Source organism: Entelurus aequoreus, unplaced genomic scaffold (genome assembly GCF_033978785.1).
Source record: "Entelurus aequoreus isolate RoL-2023_Sb unplaced genomic scaffold, RoL_Eaeq_v1.1 HiC_scaffold_153, whole genome shotgun sequence".
NCBI classification, from domain to species: Eukaryota; Metazoa; Chordata; class Actinopteri; order Syngnathiformes; family Syngnathidae; genus Entelurus; species Entelurus aequoreus.
This window is the reverse complement of record NW_026908082.1, coordinates 61,234-80,772: the sequence shown is the minus strand read 5'-3', so window position 1 is coordinate 80,772 and position 19,539 is coordinate 61,234. Positions and strand designations below refer to the sequence as shown.

The 19,539-nt window shown below is 42.0% G+C and overlaps 1 protein-coding gene across 1 annotated transcript in view; it reads right to left on the bottom strand.

The window, feature by feature from the left end:
• Positions 1–1,036: 1,036 nt before the first annotated feature.
• Positions 1,037–19,539, bottom strand: part of LOC133645475 (uncharacterized) — a gene marked incomplete at its 3' end in the record, with an annotated part of 51,086 nt that continues 32,583 nt past the window's right edge. Inside the window, exons 12-23 of the mRNA XM_062040315.1 lie at positions 18,740–18,906; positions 18,266–18,399; positions 13,002–13,132; positions 11,327–11,491; positions 11,041–11,252; positions 10,831–10,964; positions 8,426–8,540; positions 5,526–8,157; positions 1,743–1,836; positions 1,613–1,668; positions 1,231–1,352; positions 1,037–1,155 (exon numbers count right to left, since the gene is read on the bottom strand). Of these exons, the coding sequence (XP_061896299.1) occupies positions 1,037–1,155; positions 1,231–1,352; positions 1,613–1,668; positions 1,743–1,836; positions 5,526–8,157; positions 8,426–8,540; positions 10,831–10,964; positions 11,041–11,252; positions 11,327–11,491; positions 13,002–13,132; positions 18,266–18,399; positions 18,740–18,906 (4,081 nt within the window). The remainder of the gene's footprint in view (positions 1,156–1,230; positions 1,353–1,612; positions 1,669–1,742; positions 1,837–5,525; positions 8,158–8,425; positions 8,541–10,830; positions 10,965–11,040; positions 11,253–11,326; positions 11,492–13,001; positions 13,133–18,265; positions 18,400–18,739; positions 18,907–19,539) is intronic.

Genomic DNA, 19,539 nt, shown 5'->3' with positions numbered 1-19,539 from the left:
ATATTATGCTAGATCCACTATGGACTGGACTCTCACAATATTATGTTAGATCCACTATGGACTGGACTCTCACTATTATGTTAGATCCACTATGGACTGGACTCTCACACTATTTCCACTATGGACTGGACTCTCACAATATTATGTTAGATCCACTATGGACAGGACTCTCACAATATTATGTTAGATCCACTATGGACTGGACTCTCACAATATTATGCTAGATCCACTATGGACTGGACTCTCACAATATTATGTTAGATCCACTATGGACTGGACTCTCACTATTATGTTAGATCCACTATGGACTGGACTCTCACAATATTATGTTAGATCCACTATGGACTGGACTCTCACAATATTATGCTAGATCCACTATGGACTGGACTCTCACAATATTATGTTAGATCCACTATGGACTGGACTCTCACTATTATGTTAGATCCACTATGGACTGGACTCTCACACTATTTCCACTATGGACTGGACTCTCACAATATTATGTTAGATCCACTATGGACAGGACTCTCACAATATTATGTTAGATCCACTATGGACTGGACTCTCACAATATTATGCTAGATCCACTATGGACTGGACTCTCACAATATTATGTTAGATCCACTATGGACTGGACTCTCACTATTATGTTAGATCCACTATGGACTGGACTCTCACACTATTTCCACTATGGACTGGACTCTCACAATATTATGTTAGATCCACTATGGACTGGACTCTCACAATATTATGTTAGATCCACTATGGACTGGACTCTCACAAGGGGGGGGGGGGGGGGGGGGTCCCCACCAAGGTTTCTCATTGTCATCCCATTGGGTTGAGTTTTTTCTTGCCCTGATGTGGGATCTGAGCCCAGGATGTTGTTGTGGCTTGTGCAGCCCTTTGAGACACTCGTGATTTGTGGCTATATAAGTAAACATTGGGAATATTTCTAAAACCAGAGTGTTACAGCACAAGTATTACTTAAGGGTGTGTTCTTACCCTAATTACCCTTAATGGCCAGTGGTCTACTCACTGTTCTGGGCTTCTGTGGCGTTCACCATGAAGGCTACCGCTGTTTCAAGAGCCGTGACACTGTCCCATGTCTCTGGTTCACCGACGGTAGACAGTACGGCCTCCAACAGCTTTTCAAGCCTGGAACAAAACCAGAGGGATTATGGGTAAAATATCCTCTAATATAATGGTCATCCTTCCCAGAAAGGAACTTACCCATGCCAGGTCTCGTTGTTCGCGTTCCCTGTGACAATTTGTTCAAGTACCGGAGCAAGGTGAGTAAAACCCCCCAAAGGTGGAGTCTCTGAGCCGAGACCGCTCACAATAATCTGCCAAAGCTGTCCAGAAAGGGCAAGTAAAGGTGTCACATGTTGATGTCGTGTGAAGTGCAGAGCTTACTTATTGACCTTTCGGATTGTTTCTCTTTGAGCAGAGAGATACGATTGTTTGTCTGATGATAAGTGACTTTAGAGTCAGGTGTGGCTCATGAAAGTGAAATCCACCGTGACCAGCCAAACACAAATAGCATCATTGTAATGTCACTTTTGTTTGCACGCGTTGCACAACATCATCAAATCAGGGAATGTTCAAGTCTTACCTGCTCTACAATTCCTGCTAGGAGTTCAGGTGTGTCATTTGAAAAGCTACTGTTGCCTGCATTTAAGGGAACAAGAAGAAGATTAAACATCAATGTAGTGTGAAGTTTTTCCAAAGACATAAAAACTTGCCTAAACCCGATCCCAGGATCATGTGGGTGGTGTTGATGAAGACAGAAAGGTAGTACTGAGCGGTGCTGTTTGGTGGTAGAAGGTTCTGGATGCTCTTCATTTGGTTCAAGAGGCTGAAAAACCAAAGCACAGTATTCACATTGAATGTTGTCAACACAGCAGAGGTACTATTGTATGTTGTCAACACAGAGAGGGACTATTGTATGTTGTCAACACAGCAGAGGTACTATTGTATGTTGTCAACACAGCAGAGGTACTATTGTATGTTGTCAACACAGCAGAGGTACTATTGTATGTTGTCAACACAGCAGAGGTACTATTGTATGTTGTCAACACAGCAGAGGTACTATTGGATGTTGTCAACACAGCAGAGGTACTATTGTATGTTGTCAACACAACAGGTGTACTATTGTATGTTGTCAACACAGCAGAGGTCCTATTGTATGTTGTCAACACAACAGAGGTACTATTGTATGTTGTCAACACAGCAGAGGTACTATTGTATGTTGTCAACACAACAGAGGTACTATTGTATGTTGTCAACACAGCAGAGGTACTATTGTATGTTGTCAACACAGCAGAGGTACTATTGTATGTTGTCAACACAACAGAGGTACTATTGTATGTTGTCAACACAGCAGAGGTACTATTGTATGTTGTCAACACAACAGAGGTACTATTGTATGTTGTCAACACAGCAGAGGTACTATTGTATGTTGTCAACACAGCAGAGGTACTATTGTATGTTGTCAACACAGCAGAGGTACTATTGTATGTTGTCAACACAGCAGAGGTACTATTGTATGTTGTCAACACAGCAGAGGTACTATTGTATGTTGTCAACACAACAGAGGTACTATTGGATGTTGTCAACACAACAGAGGTACTATTGGATGTTGTCAACACAACAGAGGTACTTTTGCGAGGACTACATCTTTTGTCTTTGGCTAGAAAAGAGGCTTGCAAATTGCTTTTGAAGACATACCAAAGTAATTCAATGTTCTTGTTCAAACGTTTCCTTTTACGAGTGCCCAGGCTTACGACTTTTTGGGATACGAGTCGTCTCTCTGCTAATTGGTATGCTCGTCTCTCTGCTAATTGGTATGCTCGTCTCTCTGCTAATTGGTATGCTCTTCTCTCTGCTAATTGGTATGCTCTTAGTTGCGGGCAACATTTCAGGTTACGAAACCAGTTGGCACCGCTAGTTGGTGTAGGGAATGCCGCACTTCTGAACCCTGTACGGTTGGACCAAAACCTCCAGAGTCTTGCCACCTTTTCCCGGGTGTGGGAATGGCAATGGATCAAGGAAGACCCAGGTGATGATCGGTGAACCAAAGCTTACTTTATTGACAAGCGAACATCAAAGGAGGTTCTGCAGTCCACCTGTGGGGAGAGTCTGCTCTAAGTTCTCTCTCTCTCTCCTCTCCAGGCACCAGCTCTTATAGACCGAACATATGTCACCTTATTTCATTCACTTCATAATCGGGAAGTTGACTCCATCATGACCATGTAAGGGCATGTTCCTGTGTCTTCCCTAAGTGTCTGGCTTAGGTCATAACTAACCATTGAAAGTACCATGGTGTCTGGTACTCATGGTACCGACTCCCTGTCTACTACTGACATATTGAAGGGTCCTCTCTTGTCTGCTATCATCCATGGGCATGTCACACTTTATGTCCATACTTTAGTACCTGCCCACAGTGATGGACCACGGTTTATTGCTTGCTCTAAAAGGAGCTTACACCATATGGGAAAACATGTTATTTCGTAGTCTAGCAGACATGACACTAGCATTAGCTTATAACTAGAGATCCACATAACTTTGTTTTTCCAACGATGAGAACAGAGCAAGTACGTGTGAAGAAGAAGCAGGATTAAAGAAATAAATCATAAATCATGACCGAGACTTGGCAAAGCTAGTCTACTGCTTGACTGTCTGACTGACATTAAAGCATGGATGAGTGCTAACTTCCTCATCCGTAATGAGAGCAAGACAGAGATCATCATCTTCGGCGATACATCTCCAGTCTCAGTCCTCTAGTTCCTCTGGGTGTAAACATCCGGTCCTCCGTGAGAAATCTCGGTGTGATCTTTGATAGTGCCTTCAAATTCACCAAACAGGTCAGCTCAGTGGTTAGTACCAGCTTTTACCATCTCAGAACCCTAGCAAAGACCAAGGTCTATCTCTCTCAGAGCGACCTGGAGACTGCTATCCACGCCTTCATCACACACCGGCTAGACAACAACAACTCACTGTACGCTGGCATTGATCAGGCATCACTCCGCCGTTTGCAGCTTGTGCAAAACGCGGCTGCCCGTCTCCTCACCAGTACCAAAAAAGGCGAGCACATCACCCCAGTCCTGGCCTCACTCCACTGGCTCCCTGTCCGTCACCGCATTGATTTGAAATTACTTTTGTTTTTAAATCCCTAAATGATCTGGCCCCACAATACCTGACCGAGCTGCTGCATCACCATACCTCATCTAGAGCCTTAAGGTCAGCTGACCAAATGCTTTTGGCGGTCCCCAGATCCAGGCTAAGGACCAGAGGGGACAGATCCAGGCTAAAGACGAGAGGGGACAGATCCAGGCTAAAGACCAGAGGGGACAGATCCAGGCTAAAGACCAGAGGGGACAGATCCAGGCTAAAGACCAGAGGGGACAGATCCAGGCTAAAGACGAGAGGGGACAGATCCAGGCTAAAGACGAGAGGGGACAGATCCAGGCTAAAGACGAGAGGGGACAGATCCAGACTAAAGACCAGAGGGGACAGATCCAGGCTAAAGACCAGAGGGGACAGATCCAGGCTAAAGACGAGAGGGGACAGATCCAGGCTAAGGACCAGAGGGGACAGATCCAGGCTAAGGACCAGAGGGGACAGATCCAGGCTAAAGACCAGAGGGGACAGATCCAGGCTAAAGACCAGAGGGGACAGATCCAGGCTAAAGACCAGAGGGGACAGAGCCTTTTCCGTTGCCGCCCCTAAGCTCTGGAACAGCCTTCCCCTCCACATTAGGTCAGCCCAGAGCCTGGGGGTCTTCAAAACCCTCCTTAGAGCTGAGTCCGCCCACTAGGCCACCATTTCTAGTCCCCCCCCCCTCCAACCCCTTCGCTTTAGTTGTATTTTTCAATTTGTCCCACTTTTATTATTATTATTTTTATTCTGAAAATATTTTTTACTCTTTATCCGACCCCTTTTACCGTATTGCATTTGCACTTTCTTGTTTAGCACATTCATTGTTTATGTTCTTTGTTTGTTTTTTGTTTTGCTTAGTTTTTTTGCTCTATGCTTCTTTTTTTTAACCTGTAAAGCACTTTGGTTCAATTTAAAAGTTGTTGAAAACGTGCTATGTAAATCAAGTTGACTTGACTACACCATACTGAAGCAGAATAATTCGATAACGCCACTAAATCTGTGGACATTTGTCCATGAAAATATGAACACACTGTTGATGGTGTATTTGACGAAGAAGGAATGTAATAATTATTGTTACATTGCTTCATTCAACTGCTGTGGTTCTTGGTAGTACATTCTTTTGTCTTCTGTTTCACACAACAGTTCTTATCTAAAAGTTTGTGTTTCTTTTCAAAAGGCATGTCACAAGGATACATGACACATTGTGTTGGCCAAGCCCAGATTTCATTGCCTTCATTTCAACAGGCGACGCTCTTTCGCAACACAAGTTTTTCAAGGTATATGTTGTGTCACAGAATTTGACCCAGATTGCACAGTACTAAAACCTGTTCTAGAAACTAAAGCACTGGGCAAAAGTCTGTACTTACATGTGATTCCAGTTGTCGGGGTCCACTGGTCGTGGAGATTGTCTCCAAATATGTGGCGGCAACTTTGAGGCCGGACAACAGGTAGACTGCAAACTCCTCCGGCACCAGATGTTGAACAACCTTTTCCACTCTTTTGATGATAAGCAGGGTGAGGTTGAGCGATGTGGCAAAACTCAGGTCCGGTTGGCTGACAAGGAGTAACGTGTCGTTCACGATCCCTTCGATGTTTTGTGCCACAGAATGCGGCAGAGGGCCCGTAACTTGGGTGAGAATGTCCATTAGGGTTGGAACTGCTTCCATGATGGCCGCATGTAGGTGGTCAAACTGCGGGTCTTCCGGTTGCTCTAAAGCCATGATAGATTTTTGCAGAAACTGGGTGATATTGCTGATGACGGACAGGTAAGCCAGTTGGTCGTCGTTTAGATAGTGAGCCAACGTCTGTAACAGGACATGAACGTCTCTTACTGGTGTGGAAGCATTCAGGGAGCCGTTTCCCCACTGGAGCATACTGGTGAAGACGGCAGTGACATTGGGTTGTTCCATCCAAGCGTGAATCAGATCAAGGTAGAATTCTATTTGCTGCTCAACGTCATGTAGCGCAGTTGTGTTTAACAGCGGCATAGAACCTAAGACTTGACCATTTTCATTCTGAACTTTGATGTTGACTATTGTGAACTTTACAATTTGCTGAAGAATTTCAATGGTTGCTTGGCCAATTTTACTCACTCCTGACCCATCCGTTGGTGTCTGGAAGTGGTTAATCTGGTTGTTGATAAACAGAGTCAAATTTGTCTGCGCTATCTGGAGTGTGACTTGTAGCTGTGTGAGGCGGAAAAGAGGATAGAGGAGACCGGACACGGCGCTGGCACTGGTCACGTTTTCCAGACGTTGCAGATACCATTGCATGACTTGCAAATATGTTCTGGTAACTTCCTCAGAGTACGGTAGCAACGTGGCGTTGAGGATGTGGTTCAAGGGTTCAGGGTTGGCCGCTACCTTTAACAAGCCTTGCAACACTGCGATTTCATTCTTGATCTCTGAGGTGTTCAGATTATTCAACTCCAGGTTGGTCTGGATAGTGTTGAGGCTGTTGTCAAGGACCTGTATGACAGCCAGGTGTGTGTTTGAGCTAGAATTTACCTGACTGGCATCAGTTATTGTTTTATTGACAATCAATGGGACGAGAGAGACGATGTCTGTATGATTTTGCAGAGCAGGAATGCTTTTGAGGAAGATGCTGACTTTGTCGATCAATCCCATAACACACTCTGCTGTCACCAAGGTGTGGTTATGCTGTATTTCAAAACACTCGGGAACATCGGCGATGGCCATTACATTTATCAACAGGTCATTTATGTTGGCAGATCCTGCGAGGTGAGCGATGTAGTTTAGCTCGTCAAGGGTTACGTTTGACTGTCTCAGTGCATTTTGGATATGAGACACTGTAATATTTGGTGTTTCTATCACCAGTCTCATGAAATGAAGGGTTTGGTTGAACACACCAACATAGGCAGAGTCATGCGGCGACAAGAGGAGTGGGAAGAAAGCAGATGCGATATTTTCATATGACTCACCCTCCAGAAACGTGTTGTTTAAAGCAATGTTGACTGTGACGTTGCCATCGGCTGAGAGCATCAAGCCAGATAGTTGACTCAGGAATGCAAAGATTTCAGAGATACCGGCCGAACAGTTTTGTCCTGCTGCACACAAGGACAAGTGATACTGCAGAGCTTTAAAGTCTTGGAACATGAAAGCAGCTGCTTCCTGGAAGTCCAGTGGTAGGACTGCAAGAAATTGTTGTACCACCAGGTCCTGAGCAGCATCTGGGCCAATCTCAGTCAGGTTTGCAAGACTCTCAGGGGTGAGGAGGTTAAGAAAGTCATTGAACACTTGGGAGAGGTCAGTAACTTCAGCTGTACTTAATAGTCCATTAGGCAATACATTGTGTTGGATTCTTTGCCACTTTAACAGGGACACTGTGGATTCTTGAAGTTGCTGGATGTATGCGAGAATGACTTTAGTTGGATCGTCATTTGGTGAATCAACCACTTTCTTTAGCAGCTCTATGGCTGTAAGGATGGCCTCCACAATTCCTGATGAGGTTTGGTTAGTAAAAGGCTTTAAAGCCTCCCTGACACGTGCCACTTCATCTGGGTCAAAGTAGTTGGAATAGGTAAGTAGGGTGTTCCCCAAGACGTGGGAGAGAGACATGGTGAGGTTACCCTCCAAAGACAGGAACTGCACGATCAACTTCTCCAGATTAGGCATTGTTGGGTCGGTCTCATTAAAGGTGAAAATGTTCTGGTTGCTTCTACCAAGCTTCACGGCAGCATCAATAATGTTGGAGACATTGACTGGGCTGTCGCTGATGAGCAAAGGCAGCAAAGGACTCAGACCTGTAGACTCAAACAGCTCGCTAATGAGTGGAATCATGACGTCGGGGTTTGAGATGTGTGAGTCAGAGAGTGTGGAGATGTTCCAGACAAAGTTTTGCAGGTTGTTCATCAAGTTTATCAGGTACATAGAGAGCGCATCTCCACCTTGAATTTCTTCTGTTAAATAGGACGCTGTCAGATTGTTGGTCAGGTCCCCAAACACAGTCTGTAATAGACTGACCGTGCCTTTGAGACAGCTAAAGAGAAAGAGCAGAGACAGTTAGAACTTTGGAATGGTACGGTATTCATTTGCTAAACAAGTTTGGTAACATTGTTATGTTTACAAATCTCAACATGTTTGGAAAATAGTAGGAAGAAGCAAAGTTAATATTTAATCCTACCCCTTCAGTAGCCACACTATTCAAAATAATGGTAGAGAATTGCATTTTAAGAGTCTTGGTGAGAGTAAACCCCACCAAGTGCCTTGTAGTTCGTGATGTAGGACTAGAGAATCTTGTCACTCACTTCAGTAGAACATCTTGAGTTGGCGACATCAGGGCTTCAGCCAGCGCCTGAACAAACGTGTTCCAGTCCAGGCCGGTGTCACAGTCAATGTTTAGAGTCTTGATGTCAAGGGAACCTAAAAGGAAAGTTACATATCCGAAATATAGCTTAATTGATTTGTTCTTACTTTATAATGGACCTTGTTTGAGCAGAACATTATCATCAGCGTTGTACTGTCATGAAGCCACCGCCTCATGGTAAGTGATATCGACTTTACATCACAAGTCAGTGATCACCTTCTAACCTCAGGCTAAGTGACTCAAATTCTACTTATAAACACCTGACCTCAGACCTCTATTATATTCATTATGCGCCACTTGAGAGGTCTCCCAATTGTCTCCGAGGTCAAACCATTATACTAGATGTGTATTATACGTTTGTACAAAGCAGGTCCAGTATTCAGAACGTAATATCTGTAGCTAAAAAGAACGTACGATAGCCGGGGATGTGTTTTTTCTTACTGGATCGGACCCTTTCTAGACTGCGCACCAAGGGGTGGCACTTTCATAACTTCTGCCTCAGGGGAAGCCTTGGTCATGTTTGCACCGGAGACCCGCTGCGATAACGGAACGCACGTGGAGAGACGGGAGGCGATGCGGAGGAAGAGATCGGGCTGCGGAGCTAGCATCCTGGCAGGATGATTCGGTCTCCCCAGACGGATTCTCTTTGATCCACGGCCTAGGACGGAGTCGGCCATATTGGTTGCTTTATTGGGTCTGTTCCTAGCAGTCCAGCAATCGGTGGCATGAAGCACCGCAGAGGCCACCGCAGTGTTTTTCTTCAATAAAAATGGTGTTTTTGTTTGGTTTTGTGGTTTGTCTATGTATGGTGCGACCGTATGTGTGCAATATGTTTTTATTTACTGCTCTTTTTTGTTGTGTTTTATTTTTGTAACTGTACGTAGAAATGGCGCTGCTTTGGTTGCATCAGCTCTGTGCTCTTTTAATGTCTTTTAAACCGTAAACTTGATGTCCTTTGTAGAGATGAAACAAGCTCAAACTCTCAAGGTACGATGTCATTGTGGAATTGTCTCATAAAAACAAAGGCTTGGTAAAAATGTGCAAAATAAAAGTGGCAGGAATGTTTAGGTTAAACACACTGGCTGTAATTGAAGACAAACAAATGTTCTAATCGTGTTTATTACTACAGATGTATTTTCAAGTGCAAATAATATACCCACCGTTTCAAGCAAATATCCGACAGATCATATAAATATCTCTAAAATGGATGTTTAGCTTTGCTGGCTTCAAATATATTTTCCGGGTGATGGTTTATTGAGTAGCTTCTCATATTTCCCCGACCTCTGCGGTGCACCATGACCCTCTCTGTGTCCCCATGGAAACGCTTTAGTACGCAGACCACCACCCAAGAAGTTATGTTTTTTCCCAGGGTTTGTTTGTTAGCAACATTATTCATAAAGTTAAGGATGGATTTTGATGAAATATTCAGGAAATGTCCATAAAAGCAATTCCTCTTATCTACTCTGATCAAACTTCTCCTGCATGCTTCCTTCTTTCGCCTCTTAACTGCGTTCCACGTCAATGCCGAGGCTCAGCAAGAAGGTAACAGCTAGGAGGATGAGGCTGGCCGGCCACTGCCACAGACATCGGGATCTCCCAGCCAGCAGGCTGGTCCTATGGGAACCAACGCACGGGCATCGATCGCGAGGACGTCTCGCGCTAACGTACGTGGACATCCTGAAGAAAGATGCCGGAGCTGAAAACTCTCCGGAGCTGGCCGGGTGTATGGAGAACCGGAATGATTGGAGACTCCGATGGAAGCTGGTCTGAGGACGTCTGAGAGAGAACGTCCCCACCTTCCGCTCCGGCTCTCTGCTCCCACGCCGCGCAGGGACTTATGGGAGATGTAGATGCCTATGCAAAAGCGCCAGAAAAAAACAACACTCACTAATTTTTTGTTTCATACCGTCAGACGTGACGGCATTACTGTGATGATTTTGAAAGCGCAATACCGCTGTATGTACAACACCGTTACACGCCTAGCCCTTGGTGTTCTTGAACGGTTCTCTCACCAAGACAGTAAAGCACCCTCTCCTAGTTGCTGCCTTTTTCCTTATTTTTTACATTGAACAAAGAGTTGACCAAGTCAAATTCCTTGTGTGTTTTTAAACGTAGTTGGCCAATAAAGCTGATTCTGATGAAAGGAACTAATTTACTTCTACACTGGTCAATTTTTAAAGGTTTTTTGTTGGTGGAAAAGGTTTCTCTAGGCCGGAGATAACACAAGAAGGTCCAAAATCTGTTGTAGATCAACACAATCTGAGATTTGTAGGAGTTGAAGGAATACAAAATTGCATGCGATATGTAATGGCGTCCTCCTTAATTGAGCTGATAGACAAGACTTACAGTTTGCTGGCACAGCGCTGACACCAGGTCTGTAGTTGAAAACCCAGTAGACCATGTGGAAATAGCTTTTCATCTCAGGCCACGTTGGACTCGCCTCAACCGTTGCTCCCAAATTCGCCATGAAAACTAAAATACTAAAACAAAAGAAGAAAGGCAATTGACTTTTTGTGTATTTACTTACTTTTCATCTGTATATGAATGTTCTCAAACCTTTGCTGGAGAGTCCCAACAAGATCACTGGAACTGTTAGCCGGCATCCAGTCCAACCAATTAGCTTGGTCCAAGTCGGTGGACAACCTCTCCAAGAACGCCCCCAACTCCAAGGTGCTGTTATACAACTTATGCCACTCGGAGAGAATCATAGGAAGAGTGACGTTGGCGTCTTCTTCTCCCCCCGTCAAGGCAGTGTAGAACTCTTGAGCCTTTGAGCATCAGCATGAAAATGTTGGAGAAACAACACTAACCAAATAAGCAACATATTCTTGTAGAGTATTACTTTTTCAATCAAAGGCCTCCACTCCGTGAGCAGCAGATTCTCGAGAGCTGACATGTTCTGGCAGATCATTGATTTCCACACCTCCAGCTTTATGGTCTCAGTGGACAAGAGCCACTGGAAGGGGCCCAGGGCCTCCTCGCATGTCAGAGGCTCTGGTGCCAGGCTCTGTGGAATCAAGAACATCAGAAACTTGATTAAAAAAAAAGTTAAAGTTAAAGTAGCAATGATTGTCACACACACACTAGGTGTGGCGAAATTATTCTCTGCATTTGACCCATCACCCTTGATCACCCCCTGGGAGGTGAGGGGAGCAGTGAGCAGCAGCAGTGGCCGCGCCCGGGAATCATTTTGGTGATTTAACCCCCAATTCCAACCCTTGATGCTGAGTGCCAAGCAGGGAGGTAATGGCTACCATTTTTATAGTCTTTGGTATGACTCGGCCGGGGTTTGAACTCACAACCTACCCATCTCAGGGCGGACACTCTAACCACTAGGCCACTGAGTTTTAAGTCAAGTCAAAGGTCAAATCTCTCAGTCACAACAAGATATATTATTTGAAAATAGAAACATTTCAATATGAGTTACCAAGGCTCCTAAGTTAGCTGCTGGCGCTAACGCATTGCTTCATTTCCGCTTGTTTTATTTGATCAAAACTCTTATTAACATACTTGCTAATTACTCTTCATAACTGGTTACTTTCACTTGTAACAACGCTGCTATCTGCACTTCTCTTAAATTCATTTCCTTTTTTTCTTGTATTACATACAAAATGTATGATAAAGTAAGTAAGCAAAAAGTACAATTTGCTATCCCAGTAGGAAGTGGGTGTGAATGTGGGCGATACGTGAGAGTGGAAGTGAAATACTTGAATGTCCAGGAGTGGAGAGTGTGGAGGTTGGAATGGTTGGGAAATTTGGGAAATGCAGTAGATTGTATATTGTCAATGGGGAGAAAATCCTGGGGAAATCTGGGAATTTGGGGAAAGGGACAACATGTTGGATGTATTGGAAGAGTAGTGCGTGTGGATGGTTGAAAGGTCGGATTCCGGTTTAAGAATGGCGCACATTTTTGAGAATGTACCGCATTGTAGAACGATGAATATGTCCACTCATTTGAATTGAAATTGCCTGAAAATTTCAGGAAAAAGGGTAATTGTTTGAAATGAAACTAGCGCACTTAGATGACATGAATGGGTTGGTGTTGGAATAGGTTGAAACATGCTGACGTAGTAACACTTTGAATTGAGAATTGGTATCACGGAATCCCTGGAACTTTGGAAAATAACGTGACTTTGTACAATAAAAGTAGAAGCATGTGTTGTCGCAACTAAGAGGACTGGTTTGAAGGTGGAATGGTCAAAAACGGTTAGAAAATGTGGACTGTGAAAACTTTCCAGGAAGAAGCAAAAATAGGGCTTTGGAAAACTGGGTATTTGGGAAATTCCTGGACATTTTTTCATCTTGGAAAATGGTAGTTTGATGGACTGTCACTTTGATTGTTTTTGATTGATTGATTGAGACTTTAATTAGTAGATTGCACAGTACAGTACATATTCCGTACAATTGACCACTAAATGGTAACACCCCAATAAGTTGTTCAACTTGTTTAAGTCGGGGTCCACGTTAATCAATTCATGGAGGTCATTCATTCACACCTGAAGTTCTTCCACACATACCTTCATGATCACCTCCAAGGTGCTGCTGATCACCTGCTCCATCCAAACTCTGGCCTCTGATTGGTTGCTCATCAAGGTGTGGTAAATCCTTTGAAGTTGTCTGGCGTCCTTCAGGAAGTCCTGCAGAATTTCTGCAAACAAGAGGGTGTATCAATAAAGCGATTAGTGTATCAATAAAGTGTATCAATAAAGTGATTAGTGTATCAATAAAGTGTATCAATAAAGTGATGAGAGTATCAATAAAGTGTATCAATAAAGTGATTAGTGTATCAATAAAGTGTATCAATAAAGTGATGAGGGTATCAATAAAGTATATCAATAAAGTGATGAGAGTATCAATAAAGTACATCAATAAAGTGATTAGTGTATCAATAAAGTATATTAGAAGTGATTCTAAAGGACATGTTCTGACTAGTGATGTCATCCAGCCCCCCCCCCCCATCATTTGTTTCTGCTGCATTGTTGTTTTTGTTTTTATGTTATTAACTTGTTGTTATTATTATTAGTACCCCCCCCCCCTTCAAAATGTATTAACTTATTATTATTAGTACCCCCCTTCAAAAAAAATGAAATAATAACAATATGAAATGTGGACTCGTCAGACCACAGAACACTTCTCCACTTTGCATCAGTCCATCTTAGATGAGCTCGGGCCCAGCCAAGTGTTTCTGGGTGTTGTTGATAAATGGCTGTGGCTTTGCATAGGAGAGTTTTAACTTGCACTTACAGATGTAGCGACCAACTGTAGTTACCGACAGTGGTTTTCTGAAGTGTTCCTGAGCCCATGTGGTGATATCCTTTACACACTGATGTGGCTTTTTGATGCCTGAGGGATGCAAGGTGTGTAATATCATGGCTTACGTGCAGTGATTTCTCCACATTCTCTCAACCTTTTGATGATATTACGGAGCGTAGATGGTGAAATCCCTCAATTCCTTGTTGACAAATGTTGTTCTTCAACAATTAGCTCAGGCATTTGTTGACAAAGTGGTGACCCTTGACCTGTGACCCTTGACCTGTGACCCTTGACCTGTGACCCTTGACCTGTGACCCTCGCCCCGTCCTTGTTTGTGAATGACTGGAAGCTGCTTTTATACCCAATCATTTTGTAAGAAGTGTACAAGTTTCCAGCACAAAGAGAGATTAACTTCCCATAGGAACAAAAGAGCAGGTTCACCTGTACAGTAATTCCACCTGTGACCACACCCACTCATGTACAGTAATTCCACCTGTGACCACACCCACTCATGTACAGTAATTCCACCTGTGACCACACCCACTCATGTACAGTAATTCCACCTTTGGCCACACCCACTCATGTACAGTAATTCCACCTTTGGCCACACCCACTCATGTACACTCTTTTGTATCAAAGGATTGTTGTCTTTGTGTTCCATTTCCTGCTGGTAAGACCTCACACTAACGTCCCCACAGAGAGGGTGTGACCGCCTCTACCTTTACCTTTATGTTTACCACTGCCAGGACAAATATGTGCTCTTTATCTGGACTCCAAACACCAACCTGATGACCTTCCTTCTTTTTATAGTCACTCACATGTCAGGTATATTATCATAGTGTTTATAGTCGGTCACATGTCAGGTATATTATCATAGTGTTTATAGTCAGTCACATGTCAGGTATATTATCATAGTGTTTATAGTCAGTCACATGTCAGGTATATTATCATAGTGTTTATAGTCAGTCACATGTCAGGTATATTATCATAGTGTTTATAGTCAGTCACATGTCAGGTATATTATCATAGTGTTTATAGTCAGTCACATGTCAGGTATATTATCATAGTGTTTATAGTCAGTCACATGTCAGGTATATTATCATAGTGTTTATAGTCAGTCACATGTCAGGTATATTATCATAGTGTTTATAGTCAGTCACATGGCACCTTAAAAGTGCCCAGTGTCAAATAAGTGTGTTAATACCTTCAGTGGCATGAAGGGTACAGGTGGTTATGTTCAGTGTCAAATAAGTGTTAATACCTTCAGCAGCATGAAGGGTACAGGTGGTTATGTTCAGTGTCAAATAAGTGTTAATACCTTCAGCAGCATGAAGGGTACAGGTGGTTATGTTCAGTGTCAAATAAGTGTTAATACCTTCAGTGGCATGAAGGGTACAGGTGGTTATGTTCAGTGTCAAATAAGTGTTAATACCTTCAGGGGCATGAAGGGTACAGGTGGTTATGTTCAGTGTCAAATAAGTGTGTTAATACCTTCAGCGGCATGAAGGGTACAGGTGGTTATGTTCAGTGTCAAATAAGTGTTAATACCTTCAGCAGCATGAAGGGTACAGGTGGTTATGTTCAGTGTCAAATAAGTGTTAATACCTTCAGCGGCATGAAGGGTACAGGTGGTTATGTTCAGTGTCAAATAAGTGTGTTAATACCTTCAGCGGCATGAAGGGTACAGGTGGTTATGTTCAGTGTCAAATAAGTGTTAATACCTTCAGCAGCATGAAGGGTACAGGTGGTTATGTTCAGTGTCAAATAAGTGTTAATACCTTCAGCAGCATGAAGGGTACAGGTGGTTATGTTCAGTGTCAAATAAGTGTTAATACCTTCAGCGGCATGAAGGGTACAGGTGGTTATGTTCAGTGTCAAATAAGTGTTAATACCTTCAGCGGCATGAAGGGTACAGGTGGTTATGTTCAGTGTCAAATAAGTGTTAATACCTTCAGTGGCATGAAGGGTACAGGTGGTTATGTTCAGTGTCAAATAAGTGTTAATACCTTCAGCAGCATGAAGGGTACAGGTGGTTATGTTCAGTGTCAAATAAGTGTTAATACCTTCAGCGGCATGAAGGGTACAGGTGGTTATGTTCAGTGTCAAATAAGTGTTAATACCTTCAGCAGCATGAAGGGTACAGGTGGTTATGTTCAGTGTCAAATAAGTGTGTTAATACCTTCAGTGGCATGAAGGGTACAGGTGGTTATGTTCAGTGTCAAATAAGTGTTAATACCTTCAGTGGCATGAAGGGTACAGGTGGTTATGTTCAGTGTCAAATAAGTGTTAATACCTTCAGCAGCATGAAGGGTACAGGTGGTTATGTTCAGTGTCAAATAAGTGTTAATACCTTCAGCAGCATGAAGGGTACAGGTGGTTATGTTCAGTGTCAAATAAGTGTTAATACCTTCAGTGGCATGAAGGGTACAGGTGGTTATGTTCAGTGTCAAATAAGTGTTAATACCTTCAGGGGCATGAAGGGTACAGGTGGTTATGTTCAGTGTCAAATAAGTGTGTTAATACCTTCAGCGGCATGAAGGGTACAGGTGGTTATGTTCAGTGTCAAATAAGTGTTAATACCTTCAGCAGCATGAAGGGTACAGGTGGTTATGTTCAGTGTCAAATAAGTGTTAATACCTTCAGCGGCATGAAGGGTACAGGTGGTTATGTTCAGTGTCAAATAAGTGTGTTAATACCTTCAGCGGCATGAAGGGTACAGGTGGTTATGTTCAGTGTCAAATAAGTGTTAATACCTTCAGCAGCATGAAGGGTACAGGTGGTTATGTTCAGTGTCAAATAAGTGTTAATACCTTCAGCAGCATGAAGGGTACAGGTGGTTATGTTCAGTGTCAAATAAGTGTTAATACCTTCAGCGGCATGAAGGGTACAGGTGGTTATGTTCAGTGTCAAATAAGTGTTAATACCTTCAGCGGCATGAAGGGTACAGGTGGTTATGTTCAGTGTCAAATAAGTGTTAATACCTTCAGTGGCATGAAGGGTACAGGTGGTTATGTTCAGTGTCAAATAAGTGTTAATACCTTCAGCAGCATGAAGGGTACAGGTGGTTATGTTCAGTGTCAAATAAGTGTGTTAATACCTTCAGCGGCATGAAGGGTACAGGTGGTTATGTTCAGTGTCAAATAAGTGTGTTAATACCTTCAGCGGCATGAAGGGTACAGGTGGTTATGTTCAGTGTCAAATAAGTGTTAATACCTTCAGCGGCATGAAGGGTACAGGTGGTTATGTTCAGTGTCAAATAAGTGTTAATACCTTCAGTGGCATGAAGGGTACAGGTGGTTATGTTCAGTGTCAAATAAGTGTTAATACCTTCAGCGGCATGAAGGGTACAGGTGGTTATGTTCAGTGTCAAATAAGTGTTAATACCTTCAGTGGCATGAAGGGTACAGGTGGTTATGTTCAGTGTCAAATAAGTGATAATACCTTCAGTGGCATGAAGGGTACAGGTGGTTATGTTCAGTGTCAAATAAGTGTTAATACCTTCAACAGCATGAAGGGTACAGGTGGTTATGTTCAGTGTCAAATAAGTGTGTTAATACCTTCAGCGGCATGAAGGGTACAGGTGGTTATGTTCAGTGTCAAATAAGTGTTAATACCTTCAGTGGCATGAAGGGTACAGGTGGTTATGTTCAGTGTCAAATAAGTGTTAATACCTTCAGCGGCATGAAGGGTACAGGTGGTTATGTTCAGTGTCAAATAAGTGTTAATACCTTCAGTGGCATGAAGGGTACAGGTGGTTATGTTCAGTGTCAAATAAGTGTTAATACCTTCAACAGCATGAAGGGTACAGGTGGTTATGTTCAGTGTCAAATAAGTGTTAATACCTTCAGTGGCATGAAGGGTACAGGTGGTTATGTTCAGTGTCAAATAAGTGTTAATACCTTCAGTAGCATGAAGGGTACAGGTGGTTATGTTCAGTGTCAAATAAGTGTTAATACCTTCAGCAGCATGAAGGGTACAGGTGGTTATGTTCAGTGTCAAATAAGTGTGTTAATACCTTCAGTGGCATGAAGGGTACAGGTGGTTATGTTCAGTGTCAAATAAGTGTTAATACCTTCAGTAGCATGAAGGGTACAGGTGGTTATGTTCAGTGTCAAATAAGTGTTAATACCTTCAGCAGCATGAAGGGTACAGGTGGTTATGTTCAGTGTCAAATAAGTGTTAATACCTTCAGTAGCATGAAGGGTACAGGTGGTTATGTTCAGTGTCAAATAAGTGTTAATACCTTCAGCAGCATGAAGGGTACAGGTGGTTATGTTCAGTGTCAAATAAGTGTTAATACCTTCAGCAGCATGAAGGGTACAGGTGGTTATGTTCAGTGTCAAATAAGTGTTAATACCTTCAGCAGCATGAAGGGTACAGGTGGTTATGTTCAGTGTCAAATAAGTGTTAATACCTTCAGCAGCATGAAGGGTACAGGTGGTTATGTTCAGTGTCAAATAAGTGTTAATACCTTCAGCAGCATGAAGGGTACAGGTGGTTATGTTCAGTGTCAAATAAGTGTTAATACCTTCAGCAGCATGAAGGGTACAGGTGGTTATGTTCATGGAGTGAAAGGCAAAGCTGAGGATGTTGTTCATCATCATTTCCGGGCCAGGATGTAGTTGACTGACTTCCAGCACCACCTGGCCGAGGCTCAAGAACCTGTCAATCATCCACACAGCTGACAATGTTGTCTCTGGAAACTTCTTCCAAAATGACATCATCACACTAACTCAACAATTACAGATGGAAACTAAGGATTCAAACACATTCCTGGGGTGAACATTCCATTGTCACAAAGTTGTATTTGTAGATTATTATTGTTTACAACATTATTGTTACTGTTTAATCCATCATTAGAATATTTATTATTGTTACTGTTTAATCCATCATTAGAATATTTATTATTGTTACTGTTTAATCCACCATGGATGTATTTCCAGTGAGGATGAATAAGAATTGTGATGTTTCCGTGCACCCCCACAACCACCAGCGTACTCACAGCTCCTCCTCCATGGTTTGTGTTGGTGTTGCCACGTTACGTTGCTGTCCAGAGATGCTGGAGCCTACCACGGTCCTTGGAGAGCCAACTCCCATGAGACTGTGCAGCAGTCCTTTGGCGAAGGAGACATCATGAGGAGCAACATGCTGACTCCAAGCAAGGAGAGCCTTGGAGGCACACAAATGTTATCAGACTTTATATTGTACACAATAGAAGAAATACTTTATATTGTACACAATAGAAGAAATAGTATCTTCCTATTAGGCTTCATACTATTAGTATACTAGCACATATCTATATTTTAAAGTATATATATATATATATATATATATGCATATATATATGTTTGTATATATATATATATATATATATATATATATATATATATATATATATATATATGTGTATATATATATATATATATATATTGGTGTGTGTGTATATGCATATATATATATATGTTTGCATATATATATATATATATATATATATATATATTGGTGTGTGTGTATATGCATATATATATGTTTGTATATATGTATATATATATATATATATATATATATATATATATATATATATATATATATATATATATTGGTGTGTGTGTATATGCATATATATATGTTTGTATATATATATATATATATATATATATATATATATATATATATATATATATATATATATATATATATATATATATATATATATATATATATATATATATATATATATATATATATATATATATATATATATATATATATATATATATATATATATATATATATATATAT